This window comes from Aptenodytes forsteri, unplaced genomic scaffold, assembly GCF_000699145.1.
Source record: "Aptenodytes forsteri isolate BGI_AS27 unplaced genomic scaffold, ASM69914v1 Scaffold15, whole genome shotgun sequence".
NCBI lineage: Eukaryota > Metazoa > Chordata > Aves > Sphenisciformes > Spheniscidae > Aptenodytes > Aptenodytes forsteri.
The window spans coordinates 18,071,419-18,092,083 of NW_008795129.1; the positions used below are offsets into that span (position 1 = coordinate 18,071,419).

Consider the following 20,665-nt stretch of genomic DNA (forward strand, 5'->3'; position numbering starts at 1 on the left):
TTTTTTTTCCCCCCCCCCCCCCCCCCCCCCCTTCCAGGGAAGTACCCTGACAAAGCAGACAAAAGAGAGAGCCCTCACAGAGTGAACATTAAGCACAATACCCGGGTGGAGCCTGTTACAAACAGGTGACAGCTATAGACTTGCCCCAACAGGCTCTTCTCCACTTCTCAAGTTTCAAATGTGTTATTGCTGCATTCTTCCCAACAATTACTTTTTACCGGTGACAGGTCTAAGTCCAAGTCCTGCTCTTCTAGAAGTCAGTAGCAAACTCTCCACTGATAGGAGGACTTAAAGCAGGACTTAAGAATGAAAGACCACAATCCTGCAAAAAAAATATTTCACCACTTAATCCATTTTTCATTGTGATCTCAGTCCAGGAGAAACAAAAAGTAACTGGCTGAAATAATTGCGTATTGCTACAGAGTGCCTCACGTTCCCCTATCACTACATCCCAATTGACAGTGAGACTGCAACACTGGAGGAAGTTTTATTTTCAGTGTTAATTACTTTGGTGCAGAGATCATTATTAATTTTGTATCTCTGTTGTGGGTGATTGTGGCAGGTAGCACTAGCACAATGCAAAGGTTTAAAAGATGAACAGAAGCAGCAATGGGAGCTACAAAATAAAAATAGAGTATTATGTTTTCCCTAAAGCAGACTGTTCCAAGAGGAGAACAAGATGTGTTCTGCAGTGACAACCATGCAATTGAATTCTTAGTACAGCTATGTAACAAGAAAAATAAAGTCATCCAGGTAAGTTACTTTTCTACTAAAAACTGGTATGTGTTATGTGCACCTCTAAGACATGAAAAAGCTACTTGTTTTAAGTACCTATTGTGTAATAAATAGGTATACCTATAACCACATGCAATGGCTATGTATCACAAAGGCTGCTGGTGGTGGCAAGAAACTTTATACTAATATAAATGCCTCTACCGAAATGTCATTTTAAAGTATTTTGATCAGCCTGCTAAAGTTTTTCAGTAATATTTAGTGCAAGAAACACACTAGAGAATATTTAACTAAATCAAAAAGGTAAAAGCTAAAGATGCTGTGCTAGGAAATATAGATCCTAACCAGCAACACTGTACTCACAAAAGCAATTTATACAGATAAGCCATATTTTTATAAGCACCTGCAAGACTTCATAAACCCCTTTGTGGCAATAAGGAAGCTTTAATTGGTTATTTTTTCAAATTACTTGTTACAACTTACTCTTCTTATTCACCATCCCTACAGCCTCTAAACATTCCTCCCCTTCCTATTGATGTTCAAATTGACTGAAGCATGGTTTCCAAACCACTGCTGAGAAGTTAATGCCTTGTGATTATGCTGCCATAGCAACTGAACTTCTGTTAGGGCTCTGTCAACTTCAGATACTCTTTTGTCATCTTTATACGTCAAGTCTTTCCCAACTACAGATATCCCCCTTGCCAAATTCAATCTTTTGAGATGGGGGGAGGGATGAAATCACCAAAATCCTGTTAGAAAGATTTTTACATGATGCAATTTACGTTATTTTTCTGGAAGTATATTCATTCTAGATTTTTGACCCTGTGCATGGTGTGGTGTTCCAGGCAATTACAATAGCATATTTTTCATCAGGGAAGGGTAGTCTAAATTAAGTTAAATCTATGCTGCTACTCAGCTACATAGACAACCTGTCTGAACCATTTACCCATATCCTGAGTTATTATTAAACTTTTCATTTCCCCATTTTTATGCAAACAAACCCCACATTAGGAAAAAAAAATTAGCGTTCTACATCAACTGATAAAACATGTTTCTTAGCAAAAAGGCAGGGAAACTGGAAACAAACTCTAACCTTATTTCTATGCAACAAATCTCCAGAAGCGATCAAAAGAGCCAACAAACTGTATTAAGAATTATTTGAGATAAAGAATCATATTGTTCCTCCATACATCAGCCATCAGTTGCAATCAGAAACAGCACAAGCTCTGTGCCATTCTCTGGCAGTTTAAAAACATGTTAGCTGCACTCTCTTTATCTAAATCACAGATTTACACACAGCCTTTTAAAAAATCCTTCTGGTGCACAGGAACAAAAGTACAAGTACCCTGTTCTGGTATCACTGGCAAGCTGTTCAGTCACATCGAAGTTGCACCCCCCCCTCTCCCCTCCGAAAGAAAGCCATGACCCCTGCTAGTTCAGATCTAGTTTCACAGGAAGGGGTTTACCTTCTGGTAATAAATTCTTCAGTCTAAGTCCATTCCCTCCTCAGCCCGGTGGGCGACTCCCTCCACCTCCGTTCAAATTCGGAACACCACCAGAAGCGATGTGCAGATAGCTTGTGTTCTCACCAAACCAGCTCTCAGTGAAGCGCCTGTCACTGCACCCAGCCCTGAGCCTCACTCCTCCTCTGCTTGCACTCATGCACTCTCCTGCACACACCCACCAAAACAAGCAAATAATCCTCTCTGCACATTAAACCCACTCCAGCAGTAACTCGGCCAACCCATTATGAAAAAGTAAAAGGGTGAAGAATACCGGCCCAGGCAGGGGCAGGACCATTTCTCATTACTTGTGTGTCACTATTTGATGTTGATACAACTCAGAACATTTTTCCCTTGGGGAGAGGCATCTGCTGAGTATGAAATCAGCCCTCTCTTTCTCTGCAAGTTATTAAATATTACTTCCACGGCTTCTGAAGAATTTATACAGCCTCGTGGGTGCTAGTCTAGTTTTGTCAGAAACACTTAGTTACAGTGAGATTGTATTGTAGTCCAATTCAGGTTAATGCAGGCAGAGTACTGGGACCATTTCTCACACTGGTACGTGTATCTCTTTATCCAGTTTGCACATTTTGGGTGAGATGATGCTTCAGACACGCTCTGTGAACATTTGATGAATTTACAGTGGGCCCTGTGCACTGACCCCATCTGATCTCTCAACAGGTATTTCCCATAATCAAAAAAGCCCTGTGGTCCGCAGTATATACCTGTCCAACTAAGAGAGCAAATGATCACAGCATGTGCTTCTGCTTTTTCTTATCATTTACCTGGAACGTTCAGGCAACGTGTTCATGTTTTCTCATTTATTGTAACAGCAGTAAAATAAAGCAAATCACAGAACTAACAAAGCATGCACTAAATGCCACTGCTTCTTCTCGTTTGTTGTGTAGCCTTTTCCCCTGCATTTTTATGGTGTGTGAAGATGACAATGGTGACTGGGAGATACTGGTTGAGAGCAAAATCTCGCCCAAGCCTGTAAGACACCCAAACCAGTAGATGCCTAGTGATAGGAAAACAGAATGGTAATAAATTCTTCAGGGATATTATTTTAATCACAACTTTAACATACCACCAAAACCAAACCTGTTTGGATCCATCATATCATCAGTCTTTGTTCAATTCATCAATTGCTTCATTTATAAAAGTGTTTAAAACTTTACATCACCTCAACCTGTATTACCAGTACAGGTTGCATCATTAAAATCCAGTAAATGACACATTTTGTGATACTTCCTGCATAACTACTATGAAAACAGCTTTGCTAAATATTTCATTCAGCAGAAGAATATATGTTAGCCTTTCATTTAACATTTCTGAATGGAATTGAAATAAATCTCTGTTTGTTTTAAGAGATTCTCTTCATGGTTCCTTAATCTCAAAAGCATACTGGTATAAGAACACAGGACCAGACCCATGAATGTACTGAAGTACCTAACTAAACTCTGTACTGCATGGGTCTTTGCACAGAAGGGTGATGTTTTTACGTGAGCTATAAGCCTAAATCTCCTTAAAACAAATTACTTAAACACGTAGGCTACTGAGTTTCCCTGAAAGTCAATCAACTGAAGCATCTGAATACTAAAGTTGCTTGCATGGTTAAGTGTTGGCAGAAGGCACACCCTTGGACAACATAAACAGGCATTGTTCAAACAAATCATTTATAGTTCATATGGGAACCAGCAATATTGCTACTGTCATTTATTTGTTATTTATTTATTTAGAACAGACTCATTCACATGTAAAGAATTAGCAGAAACTTCTCTGAACCCCTCAGAGCACAGGTTTCTAAATCTAGCTCTGAAAACAAGACTTGAAGAAACTTACAGGCTCCTCTGGCTCACATTCTTTGCCTCTTAAATATGGATACAGTTTCCTTACACAACCATAGCAGCTTTCACTGTTTGTTTGGGTTTTCCCCCCATAATTATTATTATTTATTTCTAACTTCAGAAGTCAAGGTGTCTCAGAATTGACATCTTTCAGGGTTAGTTGCAGCACAGATGAGACATCTTAAAATTCTGGCACATTAAAGTAACAGTGTCTGCAAGTACTAAACCTCCTTCACATTAAATACCACATCTTAAATTACTACTCCTCTTTAAAATCAGGGGAAGCTCAGCATAAATTACAACATCAAAAACACATTTAGAACTTGACCTTGCAGGCTGAAATCAAGGGAGTCTTCTGGTGCCCTGGCATTTCTCTTTTCAGGCCCATCTGTTAAAATGGCGTTATGCCACTGCTTACAAGGTGGGGTGCAAGTTTCAAGAGGGCACAGGAAACAAACACAGGGCAGGCAGCAGCCCATCAGAACAGGAACTCAAGCTATGCACAGCCAGGAGAAATCACACAGTGGCTTTTTATTTGCAAATGAATATTAAGCAAGTAGTATTATAAAAAATAAATGGGTAGACTAGCAAGATGGTTGAGGGATTTGATAGTAGATATATACATCTTGATCTCTAGATCCTGAGATCAAATCCTGTTCATATCAGTAAGAGCCAAAAAAAGTGAAAATCGTAAGACCTGAATCTTATTCTCAGGCTTTCTGAATGATTTCATGCAAATTATCCACCTGTTTCTGCCCTGATGTCTTCTTTCTGCAGAACTAAAAGAATACTACTATGAAGTTTTCTAAAACACTTTGGATAAGCAGAGATGAATTACATGGATATAGGATAGGCATGATCCACCATTCTCTGAAGTCAATGGAAAGCTTCTCATTGATTTAACATATTTTGAATTGAGCCCTGGAGTAATAGTTATATTGCCTATGATAACCACATTAGACAAAAATTATTTAGGCCAGCATCTTTCAAATAGCTAAATACCTACTAAAGTTTACTTAGATTTGTGGAGTTACACGTGTCTACACAGAAATTTGCAGGATTAGGATCAGATGGGCATCTTTCAATAGGCAAACCTTGAAGCTATGAAAACAACAGCGCAGTGGAAAGTCTATGTGAAAGTCCTCACTCTCACTATGCCATTATTGCCTGATAAAAATGTTTTTCACCAGAGTTAATGGGAAATGAGTAATTTTTGATAAATAAAGATTCCTTTCTGCTGGAGAAACCCAAGGAAAAACACTGATCTCTGTTGCCTTGACAACATCATCCTGAAATACTCAAGTTTTAAAGTATCCGGTATGCTCAAAAAAGTTGCAATACCTATTTCATATTGGATACTTACCACATTTATTGTGATGACATGCACTCATCTATCATCTGACATCTATTTGTCACAGAAAGTTATGTGCCAAATAATACATGAGAAATATCTGAGCTGACTTAAATGCACATGGTATTTTTCTTGCCTATTTTCATGGCTACTGAAAGTTGTTAGATCTATGGCCTAGAAAAAAGAGCATTCTTCCACAGTATGTGGCTATTAGCAAAATAAGTACTGTTTTTCTAGTAATGCATTTCTTAACTGAGGAGAGGGATCACCTCTACAGAATGGCTAGAGGGAGTCCATCCTCTCGAGGCTTGAATCTCAAGGTTTGAACTCCTTACTTGGCCCTTCTGACAGGCTCTGCTGAGGGTGCCTATCAGGGGCACAGCATAGCTGCTTCTGAGATGAAGACTCTTAGGTCCGCATCAGGAGTGGTTGTCTCTCTTGCTGGCTGCTCATTGTAGAAGACTGAAAGCCTGATTCTTCAGAGTTGTTAAGCCATACTGAGGGACGAAAATGAGCAGGAGCTGCAAGCCTGCAATGTTGCAAAGAATCTCAATTTCTCTTTAAATAAAAAAATTATTCTCTTACTGGAAAAAATAGATACCACCAGCCTCTGTGAACCCAAAGCTATGTTTCATGCTTTCATTTCCCTTCAGTTTTTCTATGGACTGTCCCAGATGTAATAAGAATAAGCAGAAAATAAAGCAGTACTACAATGGCATGCTGCTGATTGCTTCTGATCCATTAGAGGGAAGTGTTTGTATACAATGTACTATATACTTCCCTCCAGTCTCTTCTAATCATTTCTTTGGATGAAGATGATAAAATAGTATACTCTGCTCCTGACATAACAAAGTATTTTATTGACAAATAAAATGGAAGATACTGATCAGTGAATTTACTACTACCATTTTTATTAACAAAGGCAAAATACAAAGTGTTTTGTTTTTTTTCCCACCGGACGTTAGTACGTATAACTTAGGCTGGTCAGTGATGCCATAACTTCTACCTAGTCAGCTCCTATAATTCTGCCATATCACACCAAGAATGTGGTCTCCTTCCCAAGAGAAGCAGCAGGAAAAGAGACAACCCACATGATATAAATCATCAAAAATCCAAATTTGCCAAAGAATCGTTGCCAAAGAAAACAAAGGCGAAAGACAGTAATCCTCCTGTGAGAATCTCAAGCTTCATCTGAATTAAAACTTCAGGTGTACTGAAAGGTTGTGGGTGATTTCCTGTACTGGATAAGGAGATTGTTAATTGTCCTGCCTCACATAGGTCTGCAGCCCTCTCTGAACCGTGGCATCCTGTTCTGTGAATTATCTTCCATGGCCCTGTGGCTGCTTCCGATCTCTCATCTCTGTTGTTACCAGAAGATTTATGTCATGCTCTGACCCCATCCTTTAGACTACCTTTTCTGCCCAAAGGAGACACATGTGCTGACACACGATTTTCTCATCCAAAGTTTTGACTTATTAGTTCCTTTAGTCTAATTTAGAGTACTGCCCCTTTGGAACTGTGCATCTCTGACGGTGTAAAAGGTTTCTAGGACGAGCCAAGAAACTAGGCCCCGGTTCTGATAAATTGTTCTGATTATTGAATATTAGCTGCTCACTTGTATCTTCTAATCTTTTCAAGCACCACGTAATGACAGAAAGTGCTTGAATGTCTCTCCTGCATCTGCATTGCCAGATGATACCTGGAGAACTCTATTCATGGACTATCCAGGCTGCTAATACATACTGTAATGCAGGTAAGCCAATGTCTGAATGGCCTCCCTGACTACACAGTACTAATTTTTTTGATGAAAGTTTCTAAGGACTTGTCCAATCTACACCCTTCAGATAGCAGTCAGCCTTCAAATGTCATTTAAACAAGTCAGGAAAGAGTTGCACTATATGAGTAATTCAACTTCTACAGGCTTTAGAGGAGTTTGGTCTTAGTTACATATAGAGAACTACTGCTGCCCTCTACTGTATTATAATGGGTTGTGCCTCTGATAATCAATGAAAGCCACAAATACTCAAGCAAAATTTCTAGTCTTACCCAGAACTTAGCATCCTTAATATTTCCATGTATTGATAAGATTATTCAAAGTGTCTGTTTCTAATTCATCAGCATATTTTGATTCTGCAAGGGCTAGGTCAAATGGGAGAATCTTTATCTGTTTTATCTGATTTTGACTCTTAGAAGAGGTGGATCCTTGCAAGAGATTGGACATGTTTCATTGCTTCAGCAAAATGTTGTCTTTTCTTCTGCTAATAAATAGCCATCAGAAGAGTAAGAACTATGGAGTGAGAAACCAACCTTGTGGCCAAAATGACTGCATCAAGGTTCTGCCTGCGACACAATGTCTTTGACAACCTGAACTTTAACTTAGATTATGATGGACAGGGAAGTCCTAGTTCAATTGAACTAATCTTTCCTTAGTCTCAACTTAGTTCTGAAAGAATACAGCTGATGATCCTCTCAAAAAGCTAGGTTTCTTTCTCACTGATGCTAGGAAAAGTAACATGAGTGCAACCTTGCTATAGTCACATCCACTACACAAAAGGCTCCAAATAGGAATAGCTTATTACTTCCCAGCTCTCCACAGAGTCCAATAACCTTCTCTTGTATCATTTTCATCTCCATGCCTCTGAATAGGTTACACTGCTTGTACGTTAGAACACCTATCATGTGCATCTAAAATAATTTTAGAATTATTTTATGCTTCCCAATCTCACAAATCCAATTACTTCTCTCCTGCAGTGCTTCCTGCACTGGAATGCAACTATGGTGTCACCAATACATAGTACTAAACTGAAAAACTCATCAGTAGATGGGAATAGATAAGCAGATGGTAGCAGACCACTAGATTAAAGCCAGAGACACAGCCTTCCTACTCAAGGGAAAACTCAGACTGTTCTCACTAATTATCTATGCGGGTCTCCAAAGGAATCAGATACACTTTGCAAATTAGCCTGGCTAATTAAAAAATTGTACTTCCTTCCAGTAGATGCAGTGACAAATGCACCAGGTGTCCACACACGTTCCGAGCCCCTCATTTGGTGGCTACCATCCTGGTTAATATTCTGAATACTGAACCAGAGAAACCTCCAGAACTAAAATCACAAGCTGTTACCACTTTACATCAAACCTGAAACTTCTCATATGAGGGCTGACACAGTCTTACATCTGTAGTAGATGGGACACAAAGAAGAGAACCTGTAATACGCATTCACTAGTAAATTCCAGCTGCTTTTATTTCTGTAACACTTTCAGGTTTATTTTCTGTTATTCACTGTAAAACATACAGTACATCCAGTTTCTTCTTTACAAAATACACCTGAAACTGAAGTTCTTTGTGGTTCCCCATTTCTTCCACAAACTTTGTTATGTAAAGGCTTTTGTTCCAGAAAAAGTGGACTATTAAAAATCACTAAAGCTGGAGTCAAGCCATACAGCCCAGCTCCAGACCTGAGCTCAAAGCTTAGGTTCTTTCCATTGAACAGAGTTTCCTACAGGGAAAGGAGATAACAGTTTTGCTTCTTGTATCTCAATGACAGTGTGACAGGGAAGGTCCTCTGCATTTTTGCCCCTTAAACATTTCAATGATGACACAGAGGGATCCATGCATAGTTGAAGCATTCCAGCTCAAAGGGGACTCATCACAGCCATGGGAGATGATCAAGTACTGACAACAAAAGATACACATCTCTCAAAAGATTTGGCCAGTTTCAGTGAGAACGCTGAGGACTCCAACTAAGAGTCAACAAAAGAGATGGTTCAGATGTTTTCTGCCTTCTCTTTTCTCAACATATAATTTACCTCTCCAGGAAATTTCTCCCTCTCACCTTCTCAGCATCATTCAAATCATCTGGCCTCATTTAAGAAGAGAAATCTCATATTGTAAGTTTTGGCAAACTTACGGTCGCCAAAGGTGATTCCAATACTCAAACTACCTCTTATAAATATATCAAATCTGACACAGAATAAGCAGTGCAATAGACTTTGCACATCACCATTACGAGACAAACATAGAAACCACAGATCCATAGAAACTAGTGCAATTAATTCCCTATCACATACTTTTCCTGATGACTGCAAAGCTATAACACTGAAAATATTTCTGAAAATTAGCAACTTTGCTCTAAAATCAGCAGAAAAAAAACCCCTTTCCTATGAGAATTTTTGTATTTTCTGCAGTTGATTGAGGACATAATGGGACATGGCCCAATTCTTAGACTGTAGTTTACAAAACACCTACCTCTAGGACTTTCCCAGTAATGAACTGGTGACATGCTTCACATTTGACTCCAAAAAGAACTTGATAGTCCTTTTCACAATAAGGAGCACCATCTCTGGAAAAGAAAATCCACAAATTACAAACCACCTTTTAATAAACAGGTTACAGCATGACTTACACTCTTCCCTTGTCTTCAGTCTGGAACTCCTACACACAGCAATAGGCAAATCGGAGAGAATTCAAGGGATATATTTTGTAGTAGAAGAAAAAAATCATACTCTCATTAGTGCCTCTTAGAATAATTCCTTAAATTCCCATCAAGAAAAGGCATCCAATACAAACCACTGAAGTAAAACTCATTCTTTAGAACAGACTCTCTACACCTACAGGTGGTGCAATTCTAGGGAATCAGTGGAACTATGTCCATGGGGATGAGAGGAGATCACAGTCTTTATCATAGGCAGGTATTTATTGTTCACTTCAGCAAAAAAATCTTTGGTAGTCTGCAAGAGTATAAGCAGTTACCTTGAAGTGTAAGGTTATGTCATTTTTTAGTATGAACAAGGAACATATAGTAAAAGTGGAAACACTAGTCAGCTTAGGAGTATTTCTCAGGCACTGAACTTCTTTTGAGAAATTACATATGCTACTTTTTATTAAATATTATACACCCCTAATGACAGGTTTGTGAAACATACATTGTTTCCCTATTTCTTCTCTTTGTTATATGCTTGAAGGGGGGAACAGAGACTGTATCTTCATTCCCTCTATTTTATCTTTACACCACTTTTCCCCATTCTCTTCCTCTACACTTCCTTCCTCTCAAAACTCTCGTCATTAGTTTCTTATATGGAGATAAGAAACACAATGTCAGGTCAATCACATCATCACATTTACTCTATTTTCTAGCAAAGGCAAGCAATGGACAGGTTCCTACTTTTTTTCCTCAAAATCACATGTTGGAAAGCAAAATGGCACAAAGTTTTATCTGGCTAACACAGAAAACACATGCAGGAATTCACCTAATCCTTTGTGGAAACATGGAGATATACCCCTTTCCGTCTTGGTATTAAATATAGACTACTATCATTAAACACCACCTTTCAGTTGCACTTTTCAGTTTACTTTCCGTTTCCAATTCAGCTCTCACTGGGAACAAAGATTTTGGTGTATGCAGAAAGGTGGTCAAAACTGGATTTCGAAAGGTGAACCTTGCTGCAAGCTCTTCTCCATTGGCAACAAGAACTCATGCCAAGAGTGCAGAAGAGATGCAAAGGTTACTTACTTGCTGATGTATTCCCCGGTTAGGACCTTCCCGCAGGCCTTGCACTTAAAGCACCCTAGGTGCCACTGCTTATCCAGAGCTAGCAATGCTTGTCCATTTTTTATGTCTCTTCCACAGCCAGCACAATCTGCAAATAAACAAATGCATTTGTTGTCAGTTACTTGGTTCATTAACCCTCATTAATCACCCACCCATTGCAACACTGAATAACCAAAGGGGAGAATTACACAGCAATGCAAAGGTACGTCTTCCTTTCCTCAAACACTTCCCAGGTCCTGTACAAAAATTCAATCTTTGTCATTATAGACATACTCAGTAGAAGAGGGAAAGTACCTCTCCTGTTTTTCTTGCTGTTTATGATTCAAAGACTGCCAGGCAAGCTCTGTACAAACTTCAGATTTTGTTAGGAATGAGCTACAAAAATCATCACTGCAAAAAGTTCCTGTCTTCTAAAGCAATCAGTGTTATTTCTCGTTTTGCTTTTAGCAAGATCTTGACTGCTTACATGAAGCTAAATAAGGAGGCCTGAGTGAGCATCATCAGGATTGCTGCACTTCCCCGTTGGGTGGCAGCAAAGCCCAATGCGTCTACCCAGCTCAGGGGCAGCGGCACGTCTCAGCCGGGACCAGGGGGAGAGACCTTTTTTCAGGGTGGGCCCAAGGCAAAGGTGACAGCAGTATGACAGCAGTGAAGGCTGCGTGGCAGGGCATATTGTCTTCCACCTGCAGGTGTGGGAGACTGTAGTTCTCATGGTCTCTAATCAGCATTAGGATTCTCGCTCAGGGATTTTGTATTACCTTGGTAGTTGACACTCACTTTTCACCGCAATTCTGAAAGACTCTTTGAAGGCAGAATGCGAACCTGAAGCCAGAAGCATTGAATGCCCTCTGTCCCAGAGGATGCCACAATGTCTTATGTCACATCAGAAATCTTTGGCTCAGCCCCAAGCTCCCATTCCTCTCCATTCAAACATAAAATACTCAAAGAGATTTCCTGGTAAGGGGCAATTCAGCACATGGTAAGATCTGAAGAGACTGATGTGGCAGACAGCACTGAACTGCAAGGATTGTGTTACAGCTTCTGTGCCCAGCCTCAGGGGACAGGGGGACTGAGGGAAGGCCTGGAAGACTAGTAAGGCAGAAAGGGAATGCCCATCAGCTGAGGCACACATGGAAGCCACAGGGGAGACAGCCTGGAACAAAGGATTTTCCATATTTTATTATTCCCAAACTCAGTGTTCCTTTGGTGAATGTAACATCCTCTCCACACACCTGAAACATCAGCAAATAGCAACAAACCGAGACCAACAGGAACAGAGCAATCAGAGCAGTTAAAGCCCAGGCACCAGGGGAAAGATCATTCTGGCTGCACTGCTCAAGCTGACTGAACAGGTACAGCCTGAAAACCTTCAGCTCCTCATGGGTTTACAGCCCAGACAACACCACACCTTGCAAAAGGGTGAGTCCAAGTTTATTATCATATCTGATAATGAGAGGAGAGTTACTCCTTTTGACACTAAAGGGCCTGACTTTTGTTTGCTGGATAATGGGCAAGAGAGCCCCAAATATATGCTGTGCATTCCTGCTATCCAGGTCACCATTTGCAGCACGTCCCTCTTTCTGTCAGCATTCTTCTCCTCAAATCCCTTTAAAAAAGGGCCTAAGCACCATGGTATCTTGTGATAAAATGCAAGTCACAGACTGTTGACATGACTTGGGACGTGAAAAGCAACCCTGAGATGTCCTAATACCAGGACTTTGCTTTAGAGGACAAATGTTACAAACTGAAATAATGAAATGACAAGTACTGACAGCATGTAATGAATCCCTCTTGCTCTTCCGTGCCAGCTCAAGGCTCCATGCCACTCCATAACAACAGCAAAGGCTGGAACAGGAGGGAGGCTCTGGAATTTCCAGCATGGGGCTGAGGAGGGGACAAGCAAACATCTGTCAGGATCGCTTTGGTACACTGATCTTGCCTTTGGTTTTGGGAGGATACTACATCATCTCGAGGTCTCTTCCAGCCTGCGTTTTCTTATGCTAAATCTGAAACCATGTAATTTGCCTTCCGACTGTGACAACAAACGGGATCTTTCCTCCAGTCTCAGTCGGTGCTGAACTGCAGTTTTAAACAGCACTCATTTCTCAGCTTCCTAGCACTACTGCTTCTCCCTAGTGTGCCAGCTTCCACATTCCTGACCTGGGGTCCTGCCAAACTGTGATACATTCCCTGTTACATTAATCCCTAAAAAAATCTGCTGTATTTTCCATACTTTTTTCAGCTTTATCCAAGAAGCTTCCGTGAAGCTGAAATTTCTCAGATACGGAACCAAGGAAGAGATTTTTAAAGCACTTAAGTTTTGCTTCTAACTGAATTTCTGAAGCGGTCAGAATAGAAAAATTGCCTTACACAAAAGGTCTACCTAGTCCAGTATCTTTATCTTCATGGTGCCAAAACCAGCTACATGGAGGAGGTAGGGATCCATGAAGCATCTCTACCTGTTTAACTGCTTCTTGTAAACCAAAGGTGGTGTTGCCGCACTTACTCTTGTGCTCATGTGTGATACAAGGGGTTGATAACATGCTTTTATTATTCTATAGCAACAAGGAACCTCTTTCTGGGTTCCTTGAAGTGTTTTGCAAGAGTAAATTAACATCATTATTTCCATTCTGCTAATATCACCGATATGTTGAATGTCTAGAATCAAAGTAAACTAATAGCCCAGTACTGTCTTATTCGGCTGAGATGACTTTTAACTAAACCTGATTTTAACTCTGGCAAAACAGTTGGGTATATACATGAAAAGCTAGCAATTATCATTATCTCCTAAAATAGAAAGCAAATAAGGCTAGGCTGGGCTAAGAAAAGATCATTTGTTCATCCAAATTCTACAAATAAAAGCCATTTATGATCTCAGGCCTGCATGAGGCACATGCAGCCTTTGGCTGAATGTCATCAGCACACAGCATATGCAGGCAGGATCTCAGTATCACACTAAGCACAATCTGTGTCAGCCTAACCTATAACCAGCACATGCTGCAAATAAAAGGGCTGTGAGGTAAGACTAGTGGTCCACAATCATATGCCAGAGCAGACTTGTACTGAAAAATCTGAAAACCCTCCCCAAAATTTTGTGCAATGCTTCCCACCATGGTTCTCTGGCTTCATACCTGGGTCTAACAGACTGAACCCCTTGATCTTGAGCTTTCCTGTGCTTTCTTTTTGTCATATAACCCGGATTCTTCCCTACCCCCATTCCTTGGACATCCACACATTCAGCTGTGCCAGTATAACAACGAGGAGAAGGAGAAAAGTGCAGTGTACTGGTTAAAATGCAGAGTGAGCAGTACAGTTCCTATATGCACTTATGATCTAAAAGTATACCACAAAAAACACTATGTGGAATTACGTTTGAGCTGAAGGAAGACTTAAGACTAGGCATTCCATGGCACTGATTCTCATAAGAAATGGGAAGTAATACACGTTCATATGTGTTGCATCCATGCCCAGAATCTTCAGCTGTATGAGCCATTTCTCAATAAAGCACTGCAGTATGACTTCAATAAGGACCCAATCATTACAAGGTTATCCAGGAATGTCAGAAAAATGATGTATTCCCCCCAAATCCATCCTAAGCGGGGGAAAAAAGATTGTATCTGAGAGCACTGGACATACAGTTACCCAAATCACGATGTAGCCTCCCTGGGCTGCCTGTGACACCAGCAGCTACAGCCTCCACAAGCGATGTCTACTTGCTCAGACTTTGTGTATAAAAATTGAATTCACTCTCTCTCATAGCAGCATTAGCTGACAGCACGATTTTTTAGCCAAGCAAAAGCTTCTTACACGATTGTCTGCCAGAGATGCTTAAACATACCTGTTGTGTCTTTCACATACTCTGGCTAGGCCTGCTCCATCTGAAGATATATCCTAACATATTTAAGCTACAGCTCTGGAATAAAATAGCCCAGAAGGGTGTCATATTTGATGTGTCCAGATATAAAAGCAAATGCCAATGCATGGACAAAAGGGCTGTGATGTGGAGTCAGCCAGCCCAAAAGCATGGAAAAGTGGGGGGACAGGACAAGGGAAAATAGGACGGCACTATGATATCATATATGATTGAGACCTCCACCCCCCAAGCACCTTAAGCAGCCTCACTAGAAGATGTAGGCCAAGGTAAGCTGCCATCCATGACACCTTGCCTGTAAAGATGCGATGAGAAAATGCATTTCCCTTTTTAGTGTCTGCATCACCCCAGACATCCAGGAGTGAAGCATCCTGCACAGCAACCCATTCGTCACTGCCTAAATTAAGCGGTGGATTTTCTTCCTTTGCCTCCCTCCCCTGCTCTCAGCCAATAGCAGGGAGCCCTGATCACAGCGCAGGCGGTGGGCTCGGGAGCTGATACAGCTGTGTTAACCCTAAGCACACTGCATATAACTTTACCCACTCCCATTCGGATTGCTTTGAAAATTTACTAGCAATTAGATCTTTATTTCACATTCTCTGCTCACCCCATGTAACTTATGAAAGGGAAATCATCTCTACCTTCTTTAGTCCTAATGAACATAGTTATGCAGAGTCATGTGCAGGGAGCGTTTTACATGAGCATACTAACTCTGCTTGGTGCAGGGTTAGCTCCATGAACAGAGCTAATTGCAGTCTGACTTAATGACGCATAGTTAAGTCACCAAGAAGTTCCTTTCAATCCTGACGGCCATTAGTAACTCATGTCTAGATGTGAAGCTGCCACAACCCCTACGAGTCACAGGAGTAATACTCTTTTTACACTCCTTTTGTTACTGTTCCCCCCCCATAAAACACAGATAAACTAGTTTTATAGACAGCACCAGCAGGCTGCTGCCCTGAAACAGGTAAAGCAGGGCAGAATGAGAGGGATTTTTATTATTATTTTTTTAATTTTTAAAAGAAACAAACAAGTTTTCATTGGGCTTACACAGAAATACATTGTCAAACATAACTGGACCTAAAGAGCAAGCTGCAAGGAACAGTGATTCGGAAGTGAAGAAAGAGGCAAATATTATCACTGAAGTCAAGGTCAAGAAATCTCTTAATTGTAAATAACTCTTAGCCACCTTGAAAAACAACTTATATCCCAATAATTCTGTGGCAATTTGAAGGTTGCACGATTATAATTTCTGATAGAGTTAGGAAGACCAGAGTTTCTCCTCAGTCACCCTTTAACCACAGATCAGGCAATGCCTTTTAAAGCCTTCTTTTAAAATTAAGTTTTGACAGTATCATGCAGGCTTTTCCAGATCATCAAGGTATTTCTGTCAAAGCTAAAAATACAAACTCACTTTGTCTGTTTACAGTACGATAAATGCTTTCAAAGTTTAAAGCATAACCATTTGATTATCAGGGCAGTGATGAGTTCTGGAAGTCAGAGAAAGACATAGAATATTGGGAATTTTACATCCAGGATTTAGATCTGAGTATATAACTCAATTTTGCAATGAAATCTGCTGCCAGACCCTTCCCCTTTGCCAATGCAAGGATGGAAAATGTTTGTCAGAACAAAATGCACTATTGCCCTTTTGCGAAAGACGAAACAAACCCATGCGGGCAGCCTTGTACTCCTGAAATCTAACAATAAGAGGCTGGGCGCATACAATGGAGGGAAATAAATTTCCCATGAGAAGTGGAGTATAGCTTTGACAGTTTATCATAAATGGCAAGTTGGGAAAAATTGATATTTTCAAAATAAATATGTAAAGAAAATAAAATTATTTTAGTTGATTAAATATGGAAAGAAATCACAATGGCATGAACTAGCATTCTTTGCTTGCAACACAAGTCCCTGTTAATCATCTGTGAGTGCCTAACATTGACTTGCCTTTTTAAGAAACGGGTTAATATACATCTTGGATGTATCATTACTGTAAATAGCTCTTTCGTCATCTGATGTAATTTAAAGTGATTTGGAAAGATGAATGCTCTTCCCCAACTCTGGTTTGTTAACATGACATTATTTTATCAGAGGAGTTTTTATTTTTCCCTTCTGTATTGATGTAAGCATTTGTGTTAGTCTTCTACACAGGAAAAGGAAACAGAATTTCCCTTCTTTCCACATCTTTCTACACCTCCTTCCCAAAGGAGGCCAAACCAATTGACCTTTTAACCTCTCTCTCCTGCAAGCTGTCCCTGCAAGCAACATAGCACCAAGTTAGCCTTTTTCCATAACACCAACCTCAGTCCCTTCTTCAACCCAATCTTTCATACAGGCATCTGACCTGAAAACCAAAGGGTGAATGAAATAGGAGGAGGAAGAAAGAGCAGACATGCTGCAAACTATCTAAGAGAAGAGTTCTTAGTTGTTCTGTAAAAGAAAGACAAAGATTTTTTTTTTTTTCCCAGCTTAGCACCCCCAGAGTACCAGCTGTAAAACTACTCTGAAGGATAAATCACAGCCAGGTATATCTAAGCTGAGGCTAGTCTTTACCCTGTTATTTCTTTTACCACACTTCAGTACTGAGATAGTTCCAGCTGAATTCAAATTCACAATTCCAACTCACAGTACCTAAGTGAATTGCTCAGTTAGCAAATGAGCTTCACTGTTTAATACCCAGTTCATGGATAGCACATTGTGTCTCTTCATCTGCAGACTATTTTGGGTAATTTTCAATTGTTACTCTTGGAAAACAACTAATTCAAACAGGGTACAACCTCCAACAATAGGAATGAAACATACGGCAACTTTTAGGAAGGTTTTTACGCCCTGATAAGCTATGGCAAACTAAGGTCTAGCTAACAACTACTTCACTTTTCACATTCTTTTTAAGTGCCCTCTGATTCCTGACTTACTACCTGGCAGGCTTTCTGAACGTGACAATTCCCAGATACTCTTATCTCTGGAGATCTCCTCCGATAGTTGTGTTTTCCAAGCTAGTGATGCCTCCTCACGCAACACCCATTTACTGAGCAATTCCTTGCACTTCCCCCCGAACTTTCTTTGGAATTACCTTTTGATTAGTATTTCTCTGGTAAAAGCTAAGGGGATGGACATGTTTTGATTCCAAGTTCAAGATGGGGTTACCCTTAGACAAATAATAACCGATACTTATTTAGTACACTCGTATAGTCTATTCACAATTGTTTCTGCCCAATTTACATGTAACACAAAAGTATACAAAAGAAATAGGCAAACTGGACTGAAAACACCTTCCTGAAAAACAGTAATTTTTGTGAAGGAACATTTTCTGATACAAAACTTGGAAATTAGAAACTTCCTGCCCTGCGACAACTATATTCTCAATACAGTTGCTGCTCTGTCACCCAGAAGTTAGTCTGTAACAATGCTTTACACACTTCCAGAGAAGGATCTAAAGCAATTTATTATAAAGCAGCAATGAAAACACCCGTCCTTGTAAATAAAGAAATAGCTGAGTAAATGGAGGCTACTCAAGTAATTTAGCCATTGTTATGAAACATAAGTGAGGACAAAATTAATCCAAGAAAGCAATTCAAATGATGAAAATGCCTCAAAAATTGCAAACATCCTTCAAGAGAATAAATCTTCTTGGAGTAATCATAAAAATGGGCCAGTGTCATTGGAAGGATTTATCAAGAGAAGAGCTGTGTATTCTTAGGTGTAATCTAACGGCTTTTGTCAGAAAGGAACTGTGCTTGGGTTTACATCACCTCTGAATTTTGTATCATTTTGTGCATGTTGATTTGCTTATTTTATTCTTAAAAAGGGGGCAGGGTAAAACTTTAGACCCACTGTATGCTCAATATATTAAGTCATAAATGTAGTTGCCCTGCAAGGTTATTACAATCAAATTTAGATTAAAGTAAGGAGACTTAAATATTGATATTTAAAAATCAAGGATTTAATTTAAAATCAGATTTTTAAATTTTAATTTAATCAAAGTTAAAAATCCAAATGGGATCTGAAAACACAGAGAAGAAACTTGCTTTCCTTTTTCTATCTATGAACAAAACCAGGTATGATAAGATCTGCCACTTTTAAAATCTTTAAGGACATGGTGATCCAGAGTAAATAGTTTTATAAGCTACAGACCCTCAACAAATCAGCAGTTTCCAAATTAAAATATATTTCAATGCATTTACTTTCTTCATGCGTCTAGCAGATTTCAGGTAGTTTCTGAAATTAAAAAAAATCCACAATGCTATTTTCTTCATTCTAAATGCATTCTAATTAAATTTCTATTTCAATTCAAATAGAGCTTGACATAAAACATGAGCAGAAACAGTAATTAGGGAAAAATATAGATGTTAAAGAATATGATGAATTTATGCAGAGCTATATTAGTTTAAGTAAATGTGTACAGATACAGAATATCCTCATGCTTATCAATTAGCCTTTTATAATTAAAAATCTAAATGTAAAACAAGGTTACAATCAGTTATTCTAATCAAGGTTTCCTGGGTTCTTAGATAAACCATGATTAAAATCAGTGATTTAAATCACAGTGTTTGAAACAATCCACAATGTCGTCTGTGGTATGCCTTTATTCTATGATACATTAAAAAAAAAAAAAAAGGAGGTATAGGACTACATGAGCCCCTTCTGTCAAGTCCCCAAAATCCTCAACTGACTCTCCAGTACCTAAACATAGGTATGCAGGTTTGAATGCCACAGAGACATGCGAGTGTTTCTGTATCTTTAGCAGATAAGCCAGGAGTTATGAAACAAGAAAATCTTTGTGTTATAGCACACAAAAAATATTAAACCCTTAAGGTTCAAAATTATACACAGGACTTTAAAAATTACATTTTTAAAATGCTTGCTCAAAACCAAAATTGTTGAGCCCGTCTAAGTTCCCCAGTGCATTCACTGAAGTTTATGGATATTGTGAGTGTGTACCCCTTAAGGCAAAACTGGGCTCAGTGTCGTAAACTAAGGCCTATCCACATCTGTGCCAAGTATTTGTACAATACCTATATATAATATGTAGCTTTGATACACAGTGTGATATTGTAGGTTATTTCCTAAGAATGAGCTCAAAATCATGTGTTGGATGTTGCTTAATACCCTTTAAAACCAAAAATCACTGCAGATAGCTTGCTTACAAATAGCCAGCCAACTCTTCCCCTTCACTTTTTAAGTCTTCCCTATGGACTTGAAGGAGTTTTCAGACAGCTCAGGAAAGCAGGATAAAGAACAAAATAATGAAAACTAAGTCAAACGCGGCTAAAGAGTTACAAATCCTAGCTGCAGACTTTTCACAAGAACTAAGATTAAAAGGAATTTTGCATCCATTTTATCCACTCAGCTAACTTCTAATGGGGAAGTTTGTGATGCCTATAGATTATCTCAGACATTATTTCTGAATACTGGCAACAATCACCTGTATCTTTATCTAATGAAAGGACAGTTATGTCCCAAATGCAAAACTGCATTAAGAATTAGAGAGTGTCGTGGTTTAACCTCAGAAAGCAATTGAGCTCCACACAGCCGCTCGCTCACTCTCCCCTTCCCCCGGTGGGATGGGGGAGAGAATCCGAAGAGTAAAAGTGAGAAAACTCACGGGTTGAGATAAGAACAGTTTAATAAGTGAAATATAATAACAATAATAATAATAATAATAGACTATACAAAGCAAGTGATGCACAATGCAATTGCTCACCAGCCACTGACCGATGCCCAGCCAGTCCCCGAGCAGTCGCCCCCCCGGCCAGCTTTCCCCAGTTTATGTACTGAGCATGATGTCACATGGTATGGAATGTCCC

General features: G+C 39.5%; 1 protein-coding gene across 11 annotated transcripts in view; it reads right to left on the reverse strand.

Annotated features, from left to right (window-relative positions):
- Positions 1-20,665, reverse strand: part of ABLIM1 (actin binding LIM protein 1) — a 96,057-nt gene that overhangs the window by 66,642 nt on the left and 8,750 nt on the right. For all 11 annotated transcript variants that reach the window (XM_009277888.2, XM_019471717.1, XM_019471721.1 and 8 more), the window contains exons 3-4: positions 10,946-11,072; positions 9,682-9,775 (exon numbers count right to left, since the gene is read on the reverse strand). In XM_009277888.2, coding sequence (XP_009276163.1) covers positions 9,682-9,775; positions 10,946-11,072 — 221 coding nt within the window. The remainder of the gene's footprint in view (positions 1-9,681; positions 9,776-10,945; positions 11,073-20,665) is intronic.